Source organism: Cydia pomonella, chromosome 15, assembly GCF_033807575.1.
Source record: "Cydia pomonella isolate Wapato2018A chromosome 15, ilCydPomo1, whole genome shotgun sequence".
NCBI classification, from domain to species: domain Eukaryota; kingdom Metazoa; phylum Arthropoda; class Insecta; order Lepidoptera; family Tortricidae; genus Cydia; species Cydia pomonella.
Genome location: NC_084717.1, coordinates 3,006,879 through 3,027,783, shown reverse-complemented (window position 1 = coordinate 3,027,783; position 20,905 = coordinate 3,006,879). Strand labels below are relative to the sequence as shown.

General features: G+C 38.4%; 1 protein-coding gene across 1 annotated transcript in view; it reads right to left on the bottom strand.

Moving 5' to 3' along the window:
* Positions 1-14,602: 14,602 nt before the first annotated feature.
* Positions 14,603-20,905, bottom strand: part of LOC133525578 (neuroglobin-like) — a 38,197-nt gene continuing 31,894 nt past the window's right edge. Inside the window, exon 3 of the mRNA XM_061861885.1 lies at positions 14,603-17,414. Coding sequence (XP_061717869.1) covers positions 17,184-17,414 — 231 coding nt within the window. The 3' untranslated portion in view covers positions 14,603-17,183. The remainder of the gene's footprint in view (positions 17,415-20,905) is intronic.

Genomic DNA, 20,905 nt, shown 5'->3' with positions numbered 1-20,905 from the left:
CTCGCCTAGTTTTACTCATTACTGGGGGCCATGATTACCTCGGTGGGATATTAATATCTCGTTGGTAATGTTCTTATTCTTTCATCTGTGTCAGTGCATATTATTTATACAAAATCCTCTTCCTCCTAGCCTTATCTCATTTGTACTCATCAGCAAACTCCACAAGCTATTTCAATCGAACATTTTTTATATAACACTACGTCGGTGGCAAACAAGAATACGGTCCGCCTGATGGTAAGCAGTCTCCGTAGCCTATGTACCTACGCCTGCAAATCCAAAGGAGCTACATGCGCGCTGCCGACCCTAAGACTCCGCACCCTCGTTAAGCTCTGGCAACCTTACTCACCGGCAGGAACACAATATTACGAGTAGGGTCTAGTGTTATTTGGCTGTGGTTTTCTGTAAGGTGGAGGTACTTCCCCTGTTGGGGTCTGCTCTAGATCTGGAATAACATCCACTGTGCTCTACCACAAAGTGTGATGACATTCACAACCTCTCTTTTGGACTTAGTTGAAAGACGTGCCCGGGTCTATTTTTTTAGTATACGCATGCACGCACGCACGCACGCACGCACGCAAGCACGCACGCATTGAGCTACTCCAGATTATTCGTCGTACTAACCAGTAACCACGAATAATCTGGAGAAGTTGCTAGATAAAGTTTAAAAAGGGCAAACCCTGGTCACAAAATAAAAAATAAACAGAAGGTCCGTTCTCGCCGTTCTTGAAAATACATACCTAAACTTGCCCGACTCACTAGGGTTGCTTTTCTTTACAGACATACATACATCGATTCGTTTATACATACATCTTATCATGTTTACATTCCTTAGAGACTGCATTTTGACGTACATGACAGTAGGTACCTACGTAGCGGCGGGGACGTCAAGTGAGAAACGCGCGCACAGCCCGAGCCCGACTAAGCTCTGCCCGAGAGTGCCCAGAACGCCTGTAAATGTAACGTCTGTGTGCGTGCGGCAAAAATGGCACTTTGTACTGAGCGGACTCTCTGCTCCGGCGCGCGCCGCCGCTATTTACTTTGTGCCCTGGTTCTCGATTTACTACTGCAACTGCACTACTGATTTTTACTCTGGAACATATTTTAAAATTGGAATACGTTTATTCGTGTTTTCTCTTAGGTTGCAATGAACGATTAGAATTCAGTTAGTAATCGTTAGCGTCTGAGTAACTTACTTTCTATGCATCTCGCTCGTACTGGCATATTGGTGCGAACTGAAATTGGTGAAGACTGCCGCATAAATAAATAAATAAATAAATATTATAGGACATTATTACACAAATTGACTAAGTCCCACAGTAAGCTCAATAAGCTTGTGTTGAGGGTACTTAGACAACGATATATATAATATATAAATATTTATAAATACTTAAATACATAGAAAACACCCATGACTCAGGAACAAATATCCATGCTCATCACACGAATAAATGCCCTTACCAGGATTTGAACCCGGGACCATCAGCTTCGTAGGCAGGGTCACTATCCACTAGGCCAAACCGGTCGTCAATTGCGCTATACTGCCGGTCCTCCAGAAGACCTGATCTCCCTGTGCGACGAAGCCATCAAATGGCTGACTGGTCTTTGTGTTGACATTTAATAATTTTTGGATATTATATGCTTCTGTATTATGTTATGCCATAGCGCTGGTGGCCTAGCGGTAAGAGCGTGCGACTTGCAATCCGGAGGTCGCGGGTTCAAACCCTGGCTCGTACCAATGAGGTTTTCAGAACTTACGTACGAAATATCATTTGATATTTACCAGTCGCTTTTCGGTGAAGGAAAACATCGTGAGAAAACCGGACTAATCCCAACAAGGCCTAGTTTACCCCTCTGGGTTGGAAGGTCAGATGGCAGTCGCTTTCGTAAAAACTAGTGCCTACGCCAAATATTGGGATTAGTTGTCAAGCGGACCCCAGGCTCCCATGAGCCGTGGCAAAATGCCGGGACAACGCGAGGAAGAAGGAAGGTATTATGTTATGCCATACGATTAAATAAATAAAGTTCAGAAAAACTTTAATATTATGTATGCACTTAATATTCAGTACCTGGGCGACCGAGCGTTGCTCGGTTATAATATAACTATTTATTGTAATATGGTGGTGTATAGGTGATAATCTTAACTACATTTTTTTACTAAATTAAACTTGAACATATAAAAAAAAAAGTTAGTCACCGGGCGAGATTCGAACCCGTAACACTCGTTTAGCAGTCCGCGTCTTAACCCGCTGGACCAGACGGGCAGTGGCCGGCAATACAAAATTAGCGACCATATTCTGCGTCGAAAGAAAAACGCATGAAAACTCGAAAACACGCGTTTTCCCAAACATAAGATTATCTAGATAGATTGTATACCCCCAAAAACCCCATATACCAAATTTCAGCGAAATCGTTAGAGCCGTTTCTGAGATCACAGAAATACATATATATATATATATACAAGAATTGCTCGTTTAAAGGTATAAGATTTACGAGGTGTTTTCAAACTTATTTTACCTTCTCTTTTCCCCAAGTAGCAACAAGCAAGTGTCCATTACGAGATCCAGACATGTATTTCCCAGTAGCAAATTAGCTCCACCCGGTATCTGTGTTTATTCAAAAGGGGCCAAAGGTCCGAAATTAAACCGTCTGGATTGCTTTATAGGTCCCCGCGGAGCCGTGAAATAATTACCGGTGTTTAGTTGAATCTTTGAGGCAGTTTTATTAGCTGTCGTAGCTGAATAAATGTCAGTTAAATCATTTGACGCCATTAATGTCAAATAAGTTGTTCGAGTAAAAAATGTGCAAGTAAAGACAGTCGGCCCGATTCGAAGAATGATTAAGACACGTTTAAGATCTTGGAAAGATCTTTAAAAGATCGATAACTAAACGACATGTCAAAATTTATGTTTATTTCGATTCCGGTGTGTTCCTAATAAGAGCTATATCAATTATGCGATATCTAAATGAGAATTTATCTGAACCAGAACTTATCGTTATCGTATCTCATTCTTCGAATAGGGCCGAGTAAAGTAGGTAATTTGAAAGTCACTGGGTCCTCTTTGTTTAATTTTAGCGTTTAGGTACGGTCACGTCTGTAAATATCGGTACGAAAAAAGTGCCATAAATATGTATATACGACTTTATTGCTCCTACATTAAGGTAGTGTATGCATAATTATGGCACTTTTTTCGTATCGATATTTTCAGACGTGACTGTACGCTTTTTAAGCTTTTCATCTAAATGTTAACTTTTAGTTATGTTACCCGTATCGTACTCCACGGCACGCCTCACAATAAAATTATATCATAAAGATGCATTGAATAAAATAATCATCATATTTAGAGGTGAAAGAGGCGTCTCGCAGTTGCGTCGTTGAATAGTTACTGTGTAAAAAAATATATAAAAAGATAGGTAGGCAAGGTACCTTATTAATTGTTAACTGTTTTAGGCAATTCAATTAATTAGCATGAACTTGCTGTTCTCAGCTATTTAGCAGGCTGTGGCAAGGAGCCTTCTAATTAATCGTCGAACACACAGCGGCTGAAGCGAATAGCCGAAATTACTCCTTGTCAAAACTGCCAACAATCGTACTTCAGGTCTACCGCGAACTTTGAAGACAATTCGTTATATACGTCTCTTTCCCTGGAATATTACAAGTGCGATAGAGAGGGCGATAGCGAAGCTTCGATCTACGACAGGTAGGTTCTCAGGATATTAAACACTCGGTCTGGAACTGGAGACAAATTGGGATTTGGTGTTTTGTTAAGTTCAGACATAAGTCATGTCAAATGTTTATATATTCCAGCACATTAATCATGATCCATAGATGGTGGAATCGTATAGATGTATATGCCACCAGACAGGCAGATACCCTGTACTTATACCGCGTGCGCCCGTAAGGGACAGAAGATACGCAATGCAACAAAATTGAAAACACGTTTTAACGTTCTTGACAACATACCAAAAATAACCTACGTAATTTGGTCGGGTTATTTGTTGCCCACCAAAACCATACTAAATTCTACAGTAGGGAATAAAAAAAAGAAACAAGGACAAACAATAATACCTAATGCTTTCTTTGCTACTCCTACTGAAAGATACATAAGACTATCGCGTTCTGTCAGTTCCCCCCATCACTCACGCCGAATCCATTCTAAATACTAGATTCATGTCATGGTCAGTTTGTCAAGAAAATTGACAGGTACAGTGGAAGCGTCAACGCCGCAGCAACAATGCAGGAATGTCACCTTAATGCACCTGGCAGCAAAATACCACTGCAATGCAGTCGGAACTGAATATTATATGGCCAAAAAGGAGGATAAAATTAGTCGGGTTAATAATCCCACCCTGTGCATCAGTTTAAATAACGTTGACGTGTCTGCCTCACGTCGAAACTACATCATTCCGCTCGGGTGCTAACTATGATGGATGACTCACTTCAAAATACGCACATTATAGCTTCACGCCATTAGGTAGTACGCGTATATGGATATCATCAACCGTGGATGAGATATTGAAGCCAAATCGAATGTACGTTGACATCGTGACACACGGCATTTAGTTATCGTGCATTTCGCTCGTACTTGTCCGTACATATATTGGCACGCGAAAGACGAACGATAGCTAAATGACATTCAGATATCATTCTGAGGTCAGTTCGAATTGGCTTGAGAATATCTAAACTTCTTAAAGCATTTAAAGGTTAATTCCTCCCTGCCCTTTTTTGCCTTTTTTGGTCTGCCGGTGAGTAAGGTTGCCAGAGCTCAACGAGGGGGGGGGATGCTAGGGTCGGCAACGCGCATGTTACTCTTCTGGAGTTGCAGGCGTACATAGGCTTCGGAGACTGCTTACCATCAGGCGGGTCGTATGCTTGTTTGCCACCGACGTAGTATAATTTTTTTGGAAGAAATCACCTCCATAGACAATAATTGTATTTTCTGCTAGTTATTCCTTTACAGACGGTATGACATAATCGTGTAAATTACTTTGAAAGAATTCTGGGCAGGCCTTGATTTACCTTTAGATTAAATTCTTCTTCTTAAATTATTCTAATGAATAAAGACTTATTAACCCATAGAAAGAGATGCAATGCTCTGGTACGTAAACGTAAAGATCTATCTTTCTTTTAGTTCTCTTCATGAAAATTCAATTCCGAATATTAATTCCATGTTCTCGTCTCGAAAATTAATCATACGCGTACATTTGCATGGCGTAATTGAAATGCTTAGTGCTTAGTTTACATAGCTGGAGTCGTTAATATTAATCTCTACGTTAAATCCGTGTATTATTTATTACCGTGGCTCTAGTGAAAAGGGGTATAAGTCTTGCGCAGCTGATATGAAAAAGGGTACAAGTATTATATGGAACTTATGCCCGTTTTTACCTGATTTTCACGAGCCTTGTACCCCTTTTCACAGTATTATTTTACTGACAACTTTTGATATATTATGATGGTTGCAATTTTATCCTTTATAGTGTCTTGCGTTACTCTTGAACTAATATATCACTTGTTAGTAGAAAGCGACGACCATGATGACAGCGCTATCAAAGCGCAACCATTTTAAGCCCGCTGAGAACAAAATCAAAAAGATTATACTCCATTAACAGAACGTAGGATGTCCGTTATTTACCAAATTTCAAAATTAACAATGCATACCTTTTAAATTATAATTAAATTGATAATACTTCAAAACACCCTGAACAAAATTCAGGTCATTCCTTTAACTGAAACCATTGCCAATTTGTATCAGAAATTCCAATACGATTATTATGAAGAAGTTTGATCAGAAAGTAGGTGAGTAGATATTTTTTTATTGGTTTCTGGTTCACATCAAGAAAAACTGCCTGCCTACGCGTGATAGGGCAAAATGGTTATGATCACCTCTCTTTATTTCTTAAGATGAAAACTAAGCCCCATGTAAACAAGGCCCGTCGTTATTTGAAGAGAAATACAAATAATTGCAATTTATAGTACATTACGATACAAGTGCGAAAAATAGGAAATTCGAAACGAGTGGCGATAAATTAAAACACGACCGAAGGGAGTGTTTTAAATCGACACGAGTTGCGAATTGCCTATTCGCACATGTAACGTACAACGTTTTACAGTACATATGGCCCTTTAAATGTTCGACACAGTAACGTAATATGCTACTTCTCGCACTAGTGCTATAAAGTAGCCCCATATGTACTGTAAAATAACATTTGATCAAGCTATTTATCCAAAATGGTTGTGATGATGAAAATCCGGCCAAAATTAATACAAAGTATCGGTTGCTTTTCTTTCTAATGCCCTTTTATGGCTTCTCACTCTTTGTTCTGCCTTCTTACACCTCTTAATTTCTTAGGAACTAAGCCCCGTGTAAACAAGGCCCGGCGTTGTTTGGAGGGAAATGCAAATAAAAGTAATTTGAATAACATTATCAATCAAGGCGCGCTCGTGCGTGCTTCTTAGAATTGAAAACGCAGGGAATTATGCTTGCGTACAGTGAAATTGAATAATGTATGTAGGTATTATATGGAACTTTTCAAGGAATCTACTTTGATAACAAAAATAGAAAGCTTCACAACAAAAATGAAATATAAATGACGATTTTATGAATTGCTTTGCAACGCTAAAACATGTCAATCAACGAAATAAGGCCCGATATCGGTGTCAAATACAAAAAGTCGGCATCGCAGTCACTATGGTTGATTTTTCGGATCGTGATTGGTCCTATAGTTATTTTCGTAACAAAACTGTAACATCTGTGACATATTCACTCCTTGTTTAGTTTTATGTCAAAGTCACTCAGGATTTCGACATCCATTCGAAAACTCATTCAATTGTTTAAAAACCGTATTCTCGCGTAGCATGTACTCCAACGCCAAACTGGTTTTCCAATTTCCATTACGGCTGTTATCCGAGATGATGAGGCATCAGTCCTCTCGAGTCCTGCACCTACATGTTGCCCACTGGTTACTTGTGCTCCAACAGTTTTTGTATATGAAGACTATATCACAACTTTAAGTGTTACAGCATGACAGTCGTGATGGTCTACTTTAAACCGGTATATTTATCAACATTATCGTCATCCTCACGTTGTCCCGGTAATTTGCCACGGCTCATGGGAACCTGGGGTCCGCTTGACAACTAATGCCAACAATTGGCGTAGACACTAGTTTTACGAAAGCGACTTACGACCATCTGACCTTCCAACCCAGAGGGTAAACTAGGCCTTATTGGGATTAGTCCGGTTTCCTAACGATGTTTTCCTTCACCGATCTGGTAAACATCAAATGATATTTCTTACATAAGTTCCGAAAAACTCATATTTATCAATATCAAAATATTATAATTATAAAATTTTAGTTAAATTTTGAATTTTAGAACAAAGTGGGCACTTTTTACGGTAACTAGCTAGATTATAGGTATTTTTTCTTATATTGAAGCACCTTGAAAGCAGCATGGCTTTGTCAGACATAAAACATGGCACACCCTTACGAAAAATAGTTAAGAGGCTGTCAACACCCAATGTCCTTGAAATTGATGTTACTAAAACAGTTTTTTAAGAAAGACTATTTGTTTTAGTCAAGTAAGAAAAATATATGTTCATATTAATTATATTTCAAAGACCGTGGTTGTACTCGATACACGATTGAACGAAATCGGCTCGATAGAAAATAATTGCAAAGATTGGTCTTAAAATCACAATTAAACGGTTTTATGTCTTTATTGTTTTGACTTATGGGTCTGCAATTAAAATCACAATTTCAAAACATTTATATCTAAACCGTGGTTGAGTAAAATATTACACTAATAATCCACTTTTTTTATTTAAATATTTTTCTTATTATTCCCTTGCCCAGGCCCAGTAACATGCGACAGTGCTATCTCATTTACTCCGATACAAATAGACAGTGCGCGCTTTAGGTATTGACAGCCTCTTAATCCTACCCCATGAGCATCCTGTCGTCACATTTTAAAACCCAGAAAAAGTTACAAAACCACCAACGCAGGAGGCTAATCCCCTGAGCCTCGACACCCCATAGTACAAACAAAACAGTACTCTACTTCGTCGTTTTTTACAAGTTTTTATTAAATGTGGCCAGCCGCCAAAACGTCCAACTTAATCGCTTGTCATAAAGACGAGATTTGCTTGTATCTTTGTACGAATAACATGTCAAGGCATCCTTCTGACAAGCGACAAAGTAGGACGTTTTGCCGGCCGCAGTCACAAATGTGGAATGTTTGTTTATAATTTATTATGTTCTTTTCGGGTCAAATCTTGCAAGCTAAATTATATCACTTCCCATCGAGCATCGAGCTGAAACTTCCATAAGTTGGGTGACAATGCAATGTTATAAATAAATAAATAAATAAATAAATAAATAAATAAATAAATAAATATTATAGGACATTATTACACAAATTGACTAAGTCCCACAGTAAGCTCAATAAGGCTTGTGTTGAGGGTACTTAGACAACGATATATTTAATATATGAATATTTATAAATACTTAAATACATAGAAAACACCCATGACTCAGGAACAAATATCCATGCTCATCACACGAATAAATGCCCTTACCAGGATTTGAACCCGGGACCATCAGCTTCGTAGGCAGGGTCACTACCCACTAGGCCAAACCGGTCGTCAGTCTCATGTTATGGTACCATTGACGACCGGTTTGGCCTAGTGGGCAGTGACCCTGCCTACGAAGCTGATGGTCCCGGGTTCAAATCCTCAAATCCTGGTAAGGGCATGTATTCGTGTGATGAGCATGGATATTTGTTCCTGAGTCATGGGTGTTTTCTATGTATTTAAGTATTTATAAATATTTATATATTATATATATCGTTGTCTAAGTACCCTCAACACAAGCCTTATTGAGCTTACTGTGGGACTTGGTCAATTTGTGTAATAATGTTCCATAATATTTATTTATTTATTTATTATTTTATTATTGAGCTGATTTGATGATTGACACAGGAGGTGGTCATAGGAACTCTGTGATAAAACAACTCAACCTAATTGTGTCAGTAACTTATCACATACCTACACTGCCAGCTCAGCGGGTTCTCTCCTCATTTCATACGCACTTTTCAGTACAAACTTGACAGTTTATTTTTCATGTCATCGTATTGAGCGGAGATAAAATCAATAGACTCACTGATTTTATTATTCTGCTGTTTTAATTCGTCAAAAGACATTTGCAGTGAGTCTAACTTTCCATTTTGTTGAACTTGGAATTGATCAAACATCTTTTTCATTTGGTCCATAACGTCTGACATAGTAGGCTCGTCATCTCTCTTGCGCTTTGACCTGTGAGTGACGTTACGGCGGCGCTCGTCGCGATCTGAGGCCGACATGCCAGTCAGGCTCGATTCAGAGTCGTTCCCGCTCCCCGGTCCTTGTATTGCGGGTGTTTGTAAGGCCGACATCGATGCCGGCACCGTCCTCTGTGGCTGCGACTGCGGGTCCAGCTTTTTCGACATACCTTCTGTGGCCGGGGATACCGGTGGAGTGCGTTTTAGTGGCATTCTGGGCGCTAGATATACTAGGTAATCAGCAATAATAAGAGATGATAGAATCTTGAGTTTAGTAGATGGTCGAGGAGGCGATTGCGATTCTTGTTGTAGCGTAGTAACCAGGAGAGCAACAATTATAAGGAGATAGCAGTCGATTGACCAATAACAGTACTTTTCATACACACACAGCAAAACAAAACAGTTCAGCAACTCAGCAATATTTCACAAATCACGGGGCGATGCAGGCGAGAGGTACCAGGCGAGCAGCAAAGCAAAGTGGTGTAGCATGCGCTCGCGCCGGTTAAGGCGCGTCGCACGCGAGCGGCGAAGTAAGATAACTATAGCTGTCTCTTTCTTGCTAACGTGATTGGTAGTGTCACGGTAGTGTTCTTGTTGCACAGATACTACTCACAGTTGGCGCAGCTGTTATGCGATCCTGGTAGTTTACGGCGGATTTTCACTATTTAAATTTAATTTATTTTATGGTATTAAATACATTTTATTTACTTTTTTAATGAGCGTACATATGGTTTACACGTCTACTCCTCACGGAGGTCCGGGGGAAGAGGATTATGGATGTATATTAGTCTGAAGGGGTACTTATGGGTTTTACTTGCTGATAATATTTTAATACTTATATTTTGATCTGTTATGATTCGATTGTTGCAAGCTATACTTATCAGGCCGCCATACCTACAGTTTGGCTAGTTGGCAACTCTGCTTATGTCCTGAGTTCGAATCCCGGTAAGAGCATGTATTTGTGTGATGAGCACAGATATTTTGTTCCTGAGTCATGGATGTTTTCTATGTATTTAAATCATAAATAAATCATATATTTATTTGTAAACATAGGTTTTCACAGATCATACAAATGTAAATAAGAAAGTATCACTATGCTTAGCCATTAGGCATACAAATATTGTCCAGATGGTGCATGCATATCTACAAACTTAATCTATAAATTATAATTTAAAAATATAATTTAATGTAATTTAATAATTGACATTCATACATATACCTACTTAATTAATACTCTGAATCAGACAGGTATTCTCCAATCGAGTAGTACGCTTTCCTAACTAAAAATTTAAACAGACTCTTTTTGAATAATCCTATGTCATCTAATTTAGTAATATGGTCTGGCAGTTTGTTATAAAGTTTCGGAGCCATGCCGAAAACACTTTTGGCAAGAAAAGTCGTTTTTATTGATTTTGTATAAATTTTGTTGCAACGATGAGCACTATTGGTAACAGAAAATTGGCCAATGTTATTTTTAACATACACCGCTACTTCGTAAATATACAGGCAGGGTAATGTCAGTATGTCTAGCTTAATGAAATTCGGTTTGCAGGTTTCGGTTTGAGGAACGCGACAAACTGAACGTACACATTTTTTCTGTGCCTTAAAGGCCATTTCTCGGTCTGTGGAGTTTCCCCAGAATATTAAGCCGTATCTCAGAGTTGAGGTAACATAGGCTTGATAGGCGGTTAGTACTGCTGTTACGTTGACAGTTTTAGCTAGGTTATATAAAGCATACGAAAATTTATTAAGTTTTTTACATATAATGTCAATCTGATCCTTCCAAGTCAATTTACTATCTAAGCTTAATCCTAAAAATTTCGTCAAATCTGTCTCTTCAATAAGATGCTCTTTGTATTTGACAGTGAGTTTTGGTAATTTATCAACTCGTTGTTTGAAGCTCATAATTTTGGTTTTATTTAAGTTTATGCGCAAATTATTCTTATTCAACCAGTCAATTACGTTCTCTAAAGTTTTATTTATGGTAACTTCTAAAGCTAGCGGGTCATTTCCAGTAAATATAATCGTGCTATCGTAAGCGAAAAGTATCATGGAATGTTGTGTTATCTGTGGTAAATCATTTATATATATTAGAAAAAGTAATGGTCCTAGTACACTGCCTTGTGGCACTCCGTATTTAATTTCTTAAGTATTTGTATATTATATATATTGTTGTCTGAGTCCCCACAACAAGCCTTCTTGAGCTTATCGTGATGGGACTTTGTAAATTTGTGTGAGAATAGAATGTCCCTGTAATATTTATTTATATTTATTTGCCATAATACATTAATTACGTAGACGTTCCATTGTTCGAAAGGCTCGTACTTTCCTGTTTTCGCTATGGCCATACGTTACATAGTACATACCCCATATTACATAACGGTTAGGGCCGCACAGCTGTAATTGAGTTTCAGATGAGGGGTTATGGTGGTGAATGTTTTGAATTCTAATTACTGGGCTACGCACGTTCGTTCGTTTGTTGAGATAATGACAGACAGATGGACAGAAGAACGATACTGTGATTTAGATTGGGGTTACACTGAAATACTGTTAATTATAAGATGTAATGTTTTGAAGTGTCCCGCCGAGTTTCTTGCCGGTCCCATATTGGGATACCCTCCTCCAATTGAGGGGGAATTTAAATCTTCTCTGGTCAGAGGTGTAGGGTTAGAGCCGGCGTAGCTTAATTTGACGTTCATAAGCGCATTGTAATATGCCTACTTGAATAATAAACTATCTTTATAGGTTTTGCTTTTCTGGAGACGTAGCCAAATATCTTAAACGAAACATGCAAAAGGAAAATTAAGTAAATGAGATAACAGATGCAAAGTAAAGTCACATGATTATTTCCATATAGATTGTGTCATTTACGAAGACGCGTGCCTTTAACTCGTAAATCTCGTAATGTCAGATACATGTCAGTCGCTTCGCTATTTCTATGCGTAATGTCATGTTCTTAATGGTTAGATTTGATAAATCTGCGCGTTATGGAGTGTGGATTTAAGAGGAGAGAAATCTCTTATGATAGAACTGTTGCAAAAGTATCCAGCTGTCAGCTATAAATAATAGTTCCAAATCTCTCCAGAGCAACGCTAGAGTAGTTAAGAACCTAGGCGTTATTGACGGAGTGAAGTGCGCTGTCTATGATTTGATTTTTTTGTTCAAGTACTCTAGGTATTGTAGCGCCACCTATTTAAGGTTTTTTGATGACACTTTTTGGTATATGGAGATTCCTTTCCTTACCTCCACCTTCCATACTGCGCGTCATTGTGGATGACATGAACTTTACATAATTTAAGGTGCAATAAGTTCGTGTTTTTCTCTTACTCTCATTGAGCGAGCGTGAGCGAAACGGAAGTGCGAGAACAGGAGCGCGGACATCAAGTTTTTAATTTTTTTTTTGTATTAAAAATAAAAAAAAAGTAATCGCCGAATTTCCTGAAGCATAATATTACTGGGTTGATGTGGTCATTGGTAGGACCAAGTAGTGAATAAATTATTTTCACTGCTTGCTTTGCCAATGGAATTGTTTCACATTTTTTTTTGCATTTTTGTTCTCATTATACTTAGTATGTAAATTAACTGACCTAGTCTTTTTAAGTTTTACTAATACTTATATGGACACATGTCTGAAATAAACAATTTTTATTTTATTTTATTTTATTTATTGCTCATTTTTAGAAATAATTTCCATATTTATAGCTTTTGTGCAAAAATTTTTTTAAGCAAAGTTGGCACAAATTGTTAAATATAAATATCTTCACGGGCACGAACCTGGAATACGAACACTGATTACAAGGGTAAGTTTTTTTTATACCACGTGGTTGAAACAAGCAAGTGATCTTCTTACTTAAATAATAATCTTTTTAGATAATTGATGTATCGTACATCACCATTTCGACATCAATACCCGGTGTCGAATACAACCTCTAAATTCAAAAGTGACAGATGGGCAAATAAAAAAAATAGTCTGCAATAGTGTGAACCTTAGAGCAACGCCGGGAAGGGAGACGGTATTCGTACTATTTCCCCTCTGCCCAAGCACAGGTACAACTGTACCTATGGCGGTGCATGTTGTGACTCGTCCATACACAAAAAGAGATCGAGGGGTGCAAGATTTGTCTTTGACGTATGTCATTTTCTATGTAGTTGTGTCGTCATTACAGATTGGATTTTGTATGTAGTGAGTGAGAAGTGCGACTGTGTGCACGTTTCCCCCCGCAAAAATGGCAGAATGATTTGTACGGTAAGATATCGCTTGGGCTCCTTTCTGACGTGTCGGAACTTCGGAAGCCGGTGTTGCTCGCAGGTGTGAACATATCTTTGACGTCGCCTATTTGCTAGGTCCACGACTGGTGCTACCCTCATTTTGTGAGTTTTTCTACGTTTAATCATGGAGTGAAATTAGTTCAAACCATACCATACTATTAATGTGCGATATTACATAAGATTACGTGTGCTTCTGACAATCCGCGCCATCGGTCCCTTCAGGTTTTTAAAGGGTGTAACTGTTTACCATTAGGCGGGCTGTATGCTTGTTTGCCACCGACGTCGTATAAAAAAAAAGTCCTTCCACTGACTTCGCACCTTGTCAAAACACATTTTTATAATGACGATAGTGGAGGCCCGTGCGAAATTGCCTTTTCTTACAAACATAGTCTGGATATTTACAATAATGAAAATATTTTAAGACAATTTGTTGTATATCAACATAAAGTAAATATATCTAATCTGTGTTAATATGCACCAAATTGTGAAAAAATATTTTCCATATGTCAATATCCAGGGAGGGAAATGGGGCCTACGTTTATATGGACCGTTTGTATGCTACGTTTAACGACCGGTCTGGCCTAGCGGGTGACCCTGCCTACGAAGCCGATGGTCCCGAGTTCAAATCCTGGTAAGGGCATTTATTCTGAGCATAGATATTTGTTCCTGAGTCATGGGTGTTTTCCATGTATTTAAGTATTTATAAATATTTATATCGTTGTCTAAGTACCCTCAACACAAGCCTTATTGAGTTACTGTGGGACTTAGGCAATTGTGTAATAATGTCCTATAATATTTATTTAATAATATTTATTTATTTAAGGAGAAGCGGCCGTCCCCCAGATACGACAAACTTGAACAAAGTGGAAGTTATTTATTTATTGCCATTAAGTAAAATTTAAATTGTTTAATTTTGATTTCTTCGCCCCATTTGATTTGATTTGATTTTTTCTTAGTTTGAAGTTTTCACTGAGGAATTTAAATAGGGACTTGAGATGAGGAATTTAGAAGGAATAAAGCGAAACCAATTCTTTATTCTTTATTATTATAATTAAGTACTGACAATACTTAGGCACTTAGTTTAAAAGGTAACATAATTTGATTTTTTTATACTTATAATAGGTTTCAACAGTGGTTTTATAAATACTTCTTCTTCACATGCATGTCTCTCTATGTTAAGTCATGCGAATTAGTCCATCTATGCTTTTCAATTTTAACCAGTCTCTTACAATCGTATTTTTAGTCCATGATGTGCGCCTTCTACCACGACCACGCTTCCCTTCAATTTTTCCTTCAATTATTAATTTCAGTAGGTTGTATTTATTGTTTCTATATTGTTTTCATTGTTTATAAGTACAGTCACGTTTGACAACATCGACACGATCGAAGTGCCAAAAATATGTATACACGACTTTATGGCCTACATAGGTATTACGGTAGTGTATACATATTTTTGGGACTTTCTAAGATTATGAGCTATGAGGAGAAGGGATTTTACCAGGGCTCGGAACCGGTTTATTTTTAAATCCCGAAATAGCAAAATATTTTTAATGATTTTATACTCTCTACGTAGGACTGGAGCATGTATTTCGGTAACAACTTCGCATTATTAGATAGTCCCATTAAAAATGAAATAATAAACCAAAGAACGAAAAAGAACGTAATAAAACCGGTATTTTTTGTATGAAGAAAAAACCGGTTCCGAGCCTTGCCTTTTACACTCTACCAGTTTAGCCTGCCTCTCTAAGCTACTTTTATACTCTACCAGTTTAGCCTGCCTCTCTAAGCTACTTTTACACTCTACCAGTTTAGCCTGCCTCCCTAAGCTACTTTTACACTCTACCAGTTTAGCCTGCCTCTCTAAGCTACTTTTAAGCTTTTGTTGCTAACTTTACATATTTAGTAGAGACCAAAGATTTATATCACTTCGAATCTATTCTCTTTGGTAGAGACGCTGCATATACTTACTTCGTTTTTGCGTTAAAAAGAAGGCAGAAGTAAGCATAATGATTTATCGGGATCTCTATGCGGTCATTTTTAGGGTTCCGTACCCAAAGGGTCAAACGGGACTCTATTACTGAGACTTCGCTGTCCGTCCGTCTGTCCGTCCGTCCTAAAAATTAAAAATAATGTTTTTTTATCCTAAAAATAATGTAGGTAAAAACTTTTTACCTACATTATTTTTAGGATAAAAATTCACGGAAAGTCAAAAAAACCTCGTAAAAACATATGTCTTGAATATAACACTAAAACTAATTTCAAATTAGAGGCAGTAATCATAAATACGGCGCGATATGCCGGCGGGTTCCTTCTCTGCAGCCTGCGGCCCTTACCAGTAGGCAGCCTGGGTCCTGCCCTAGTTACTGCTTTTTACAATGTTTTTTTGTTTTCTACTTTTATAAAAGATATTGTTCTTTAAGAACCCTAGCTTCTAACAAAAAATAAATAAAAATACCTATACATATAAATATGACATAGTAGAAAATATAACGGTTTAAGAAACACGGTTAAACGACGTTGTAGCGAACTGAACAAACTTACTTAAATAAAAAGTAACGAAGCCCTCCACAGGCCTCCAGTGTCGAAGGCTTGATTCCAACTGGCGTCGTTGGCCAACCGGGCGAACATGAACCCCTAGGCCACCCCGTTTCACCTGTGACCCGTGATCTAAAAAAACTAGCCACCGATTGTCGTGGTCACTTTTTTTTTGTTTATTATATTACTAACTACTATTATATTTAATAACTACTTTTTAATGCTAAAATTATAGATCGTTTGAACTTTATGCGTTATTATCTCGTAATATTATAAGCAATAATGTATAAGAAAATACCTCTTACCTAATTCAAGTCACTCCTAATATCCCTGCGTATGATTTTTATAAAATACGAGTAGGTAGGTAAGATTTGGTATAATAAATCACACCATATACCATATTATGGTACTTAATAAATGATATAATATTGGTTACTGCCAATAAACATTAATAATGCAATAAATGCAAGCTAAATGGTTTATTGGTAATTATGGCGTAGATAAAACGTTAATTGTAGTGGATCGAGTAATTATTGCTCTAGCTTTGGCAAAGCGTTATCAAAACCATTTTTCGTAAATAACATCTAAATCGTAAGCATTATCGTTCTGCCTGCCCTACTAACCTAAAAGGCGATATCTTAATAACAAATAAACTTGAAAATGGAACTTCATATTAAAGAGTTTAAGGGACCGCTTTGAATTAAATTTTCATTAAATACCCATACTATTATTTATTTTTTATTATGCTTGATATTATTCAGTGACTTCTATTATTATAATAAAATAAGGGTGACAGCTGGTAACTACAGTTACCAAAAGCACGTGAATGGATACTGCTTTTTAGCTTAGCTGGGCAACGTTATCGTGTACCTTTAAATGTCTAAAACATTAGACTACTTATGACTTTTACGATTTACAAGTAATTTCGGCACCCTGACATTTTACATACGACCATAAAAATAGCACTAAAATACAAATATCTTAAGCTATGTATCAAAATTTGAGAAGTTTTTCCTTATTCGCTGTAAACAACTTATCACATTATATAGCCTGACCGTTAGCCTTAGCCCTAACTGGCGTCAGCGTTCCGACTCATCCCGTTCGCGTTCTGACCGTTTCCGTTTACATTCTGACCGTCCCCGTTTGTGTTCTGACCGCTACCTGGGGTGGCGTCCTCATAGCCTTTAACTAGGTTCTCCAGTATGAACCGGATGGTCAACTTGTATATATTCTCGATGTTGGGTGTGTAGCGGTCTCCGAGCGTGATCTTCGCCGCCTCTAGAAACGGCTGCTCCACTTTCTGGAAAAAAAAGATTATTTTATTTTGAGTAACAATACCTACATATAACAATATGTTTATTAACTTAAACCATTTGCTTAAACCCGTAAATTTTTAGGCCATACGGAGTAACTGTTACTATGGGACTGACCCCGAAATCACGAAATAAAATTTGTCTATTTCGTACATTTTGGCTGGTCTTTTTAATTAAATTTTTAGGGTTCCTTAGTGAACTAGGAACCCTTATAGTTTCGCCATGTCCGTCTGTCTGTCTGTCTGTCTGTCTGTTCGACGCTTTGCTCCGTGGTCGTTAGTGCTAGAAAGCTGAACTTTGGCATGGATATATAAATCAATAAAGCCGACAAAATCGTACAATAAAATAAAATAAAATAAATTAGGGTACCTTCCCTACACCTAGAGTGGGTATTTTTTTTTCTTCAACCCTACAGTGTGGGATATCGTTGGAAAGGGCTTTCAAAACTAATAAGGCGTCAAATTTTTTTTTGATAAAGTGAATATATTCGGAGATAATCGCTCCGAAAGAAAAAAAAATGTGTCACCCCTCTAACTTTTTTTGGTCAAAAAAATATGAAAAAAATCGTGGAAGTAGAGCTTAAGAAAGACATTCAATGAAAACTATAGCGGACATGATCAGTTTAGCTGTTTTTGAGTTATCACAAAAAGTTTCCCCTTCATAGTAAACATACGTACGTACATCCACAGTTCATCCCTTGGTTAACAATCTACTATACTTTAAGTTCCAGTTTAGCTTATTGTGACGGAAGAGTAACTACGGAACCCTACCCTGAGCATGGCCCGACATGCTCTTGGCTGGTTTATTTTTCGTGATTTCGGGGTTGGTCCAGTATTAACAGTACTCAGTATGGCCTGAACATTTACAGTTTGAGTAAATGGTTTTAGTTAATAAACATTCTGTACATAAATGTGAAAGTAACTCTGTCTTTTATTTCTTCACTCCGGGCATACATGAGGCAGAAGAGGCCCCACGTCATTTTCGAATACCCTGGTGAGGCAGAATATCAAGCACAGCGCGCAGCGCCTCAGTTCACCGAGGTCTCTCCCAGAAGTTGTCAGCAATATTAAGGGTCTACTAGGCTGCTAGGTCGAGTTGGGTTGGCAAGAGTAGAAGAAGTGCCGGCAACCCATCACGAAAAATAGGCGCAAAACAAATTAACGAAATCAACGAAGTTGGTAAGTTTGTATAAATCTCTATGAGCTGTGGTTTCATCCTCATCGTAAAATGTAAATTTCGGAATTGATATACATCCTACACCTTGAACAACCCTGCCAATCGAATTTCCATGCATTTTTCCACAATACATTTTTCCTTTTGCTGTATCAAAGGTAAGGTCGGTCCTTTTAAACGGATTTCTGATCATTATATTTTCTCTCAGGGCACAAAAAGTAAGAAATCGAATGGGGTAAATTAGCCTTTGAAACGGTGGCCTTTGGGTAGCTTTGCCTAAAGTCTATACAGAAAAGTAAGTCAACACTTTAGTCCGTTTTATTATTATTATTAAAGCTTTATTTGTTCTACAGTCAGTTATTTTTGTTTTTTTAATTCTTTATCTTTGTTTTGGGGCTGACTGCAGATCCCATCTGCTGGGTGAAAGCCTCCTCACTTTTTCTCCACTCATCCCTGTCTTTGGCTTTTTGGAGCCAGTCTTTTCCTGCGACGGAGTAGATGTCGTCTATCCACTTCTTTTTGGGCCTTCTTCGGAGCCTCCGTCCTGCCGGTCCGGTCCATTTTGTTGTTACTAATGTCCATCTTTTGTCCTTATATCTGGCTACATGACCTGCCCATTGCCATTTTAGATGAAGAGCTTGTTGAAGAGCGTCTGTAAGTTTGGTCTTTTGACGTATTATTTCGCTTCTAATTTTCTGTATTTTCCTTATATTCAATATACTTCTCTCCATAGATCGTTGACAGGTCGTTATAGCTTTACGTACTTTCTTTGTGTATGTCCAAGTTTGGCTTCCGTAAGTTAGACTAGGCAGGATACAGGTGTCCATTACGATTTTCTTATGGGCTATGCTGTATTCACCTTTCAAGATTTCCTTTCCTTTAGTCCGTTAGTCATTATTATATGATTGGGTACCTATTGAAGTTAATAAAGAAGCGCCTATTTTTGACACAAAATAACGCATTTTATTAAGATAAATAATACAGAGAAACACGCACACACGCACACACACACACACACACACACACACACACACACACACACAAGTCACCTGATTTTAGTATATTAAATTTATTATTTATATTCAAAAGTTTTAAACAAAATTTGGCCTTAAATTACTAGCATTGAGTCTAAATATTGACATACTGTGTGGGAAAGTATTTCCTATGTGGTATTAGTGTGTAAAATCATCACCAACCTGCCTGTTGACCTTTGCACTCCAGTCTGCACTTGTCACCTGTCACTTTTTATATAATTACTGGCACTAAAACAAAACATGGAGGCCATGAACACCATCCTGGACACACAAAAGCAGTTTGAGGCATCTATCAACAAGCGGTTCAATGAGCTGGACGCGGCACTGAAGTTGGCATCTCCCCATACTCATCCCACCATCGCTAGTCTTAGCAAGGAGGTCAGCACATTCAAAGAGCAAGTGTCGGGCATGATGAATCTCCTCAAGCAGCAGATCTGCTCAGTCATGAGTATGGTGGACACCATTGAAATGCGCCATCGGAGGAAGTTTCTGCTGTTTTCTGGTATTCCTGAGGCGAGCAGCGAGGACATCACTGGTACTGTAGTCGCTATCTGCCAAAACCGCCTTCAACTTGCTGATGTGAACAAGGACTCTATTTTAGTCTGCCATAGGCTCGGTGCATTAAAGGACGGGCGACCTCGACCAGTTCTGGTTCGTTTTTGTGATACACGGTTAAGAAGCTTAATATGGTCAAAGAAAACAGGCTTAAAGGGCACCCCAACAGTCGTTTCTGAGTTTCTTACTCGTGAGCGACAATCAATGTTCCATGCAGCTCGGGAGTATTTTGGTATGCGCAGAGTATGGACAATGGACGGCAATATTTTTGTCAAGTTGCCTTCGGGGAAGAAACAGCGGCTATCCTCGGATGAACATCTTCAATCGCTGATGTCGCAGCATGCAGTCCTAAGCTCCGGGTCTGTCACCTCCGAAACCTCAGCCTCTGTGCCACCCGCAGTCCCATCACTTGCGCCGTCTGAAGTCACGGCGCCTGCGCCGGCCGGCGGTGTAATCCTCGCATCTGACGCGGTTATCACCATGGCCTCAAACTCCGCATCACAAGTCTCTGCGGTGGCCGGTAAAAGCACAGCGACTGCTGCGACCAGGAGGCCTGCAACGAGACGTTAGTGGGCCTTGCATGTGGCCATTGACAGGTTTTTTCATGTTTTATATAATGTCAAAAACTACGCAGTTTAGCAAAACTTATGGTCACTGAACAATTTATAAGTCTACCGTCTTTGTATTTTTATATTGAGTTTATTTTTCACTAGTAA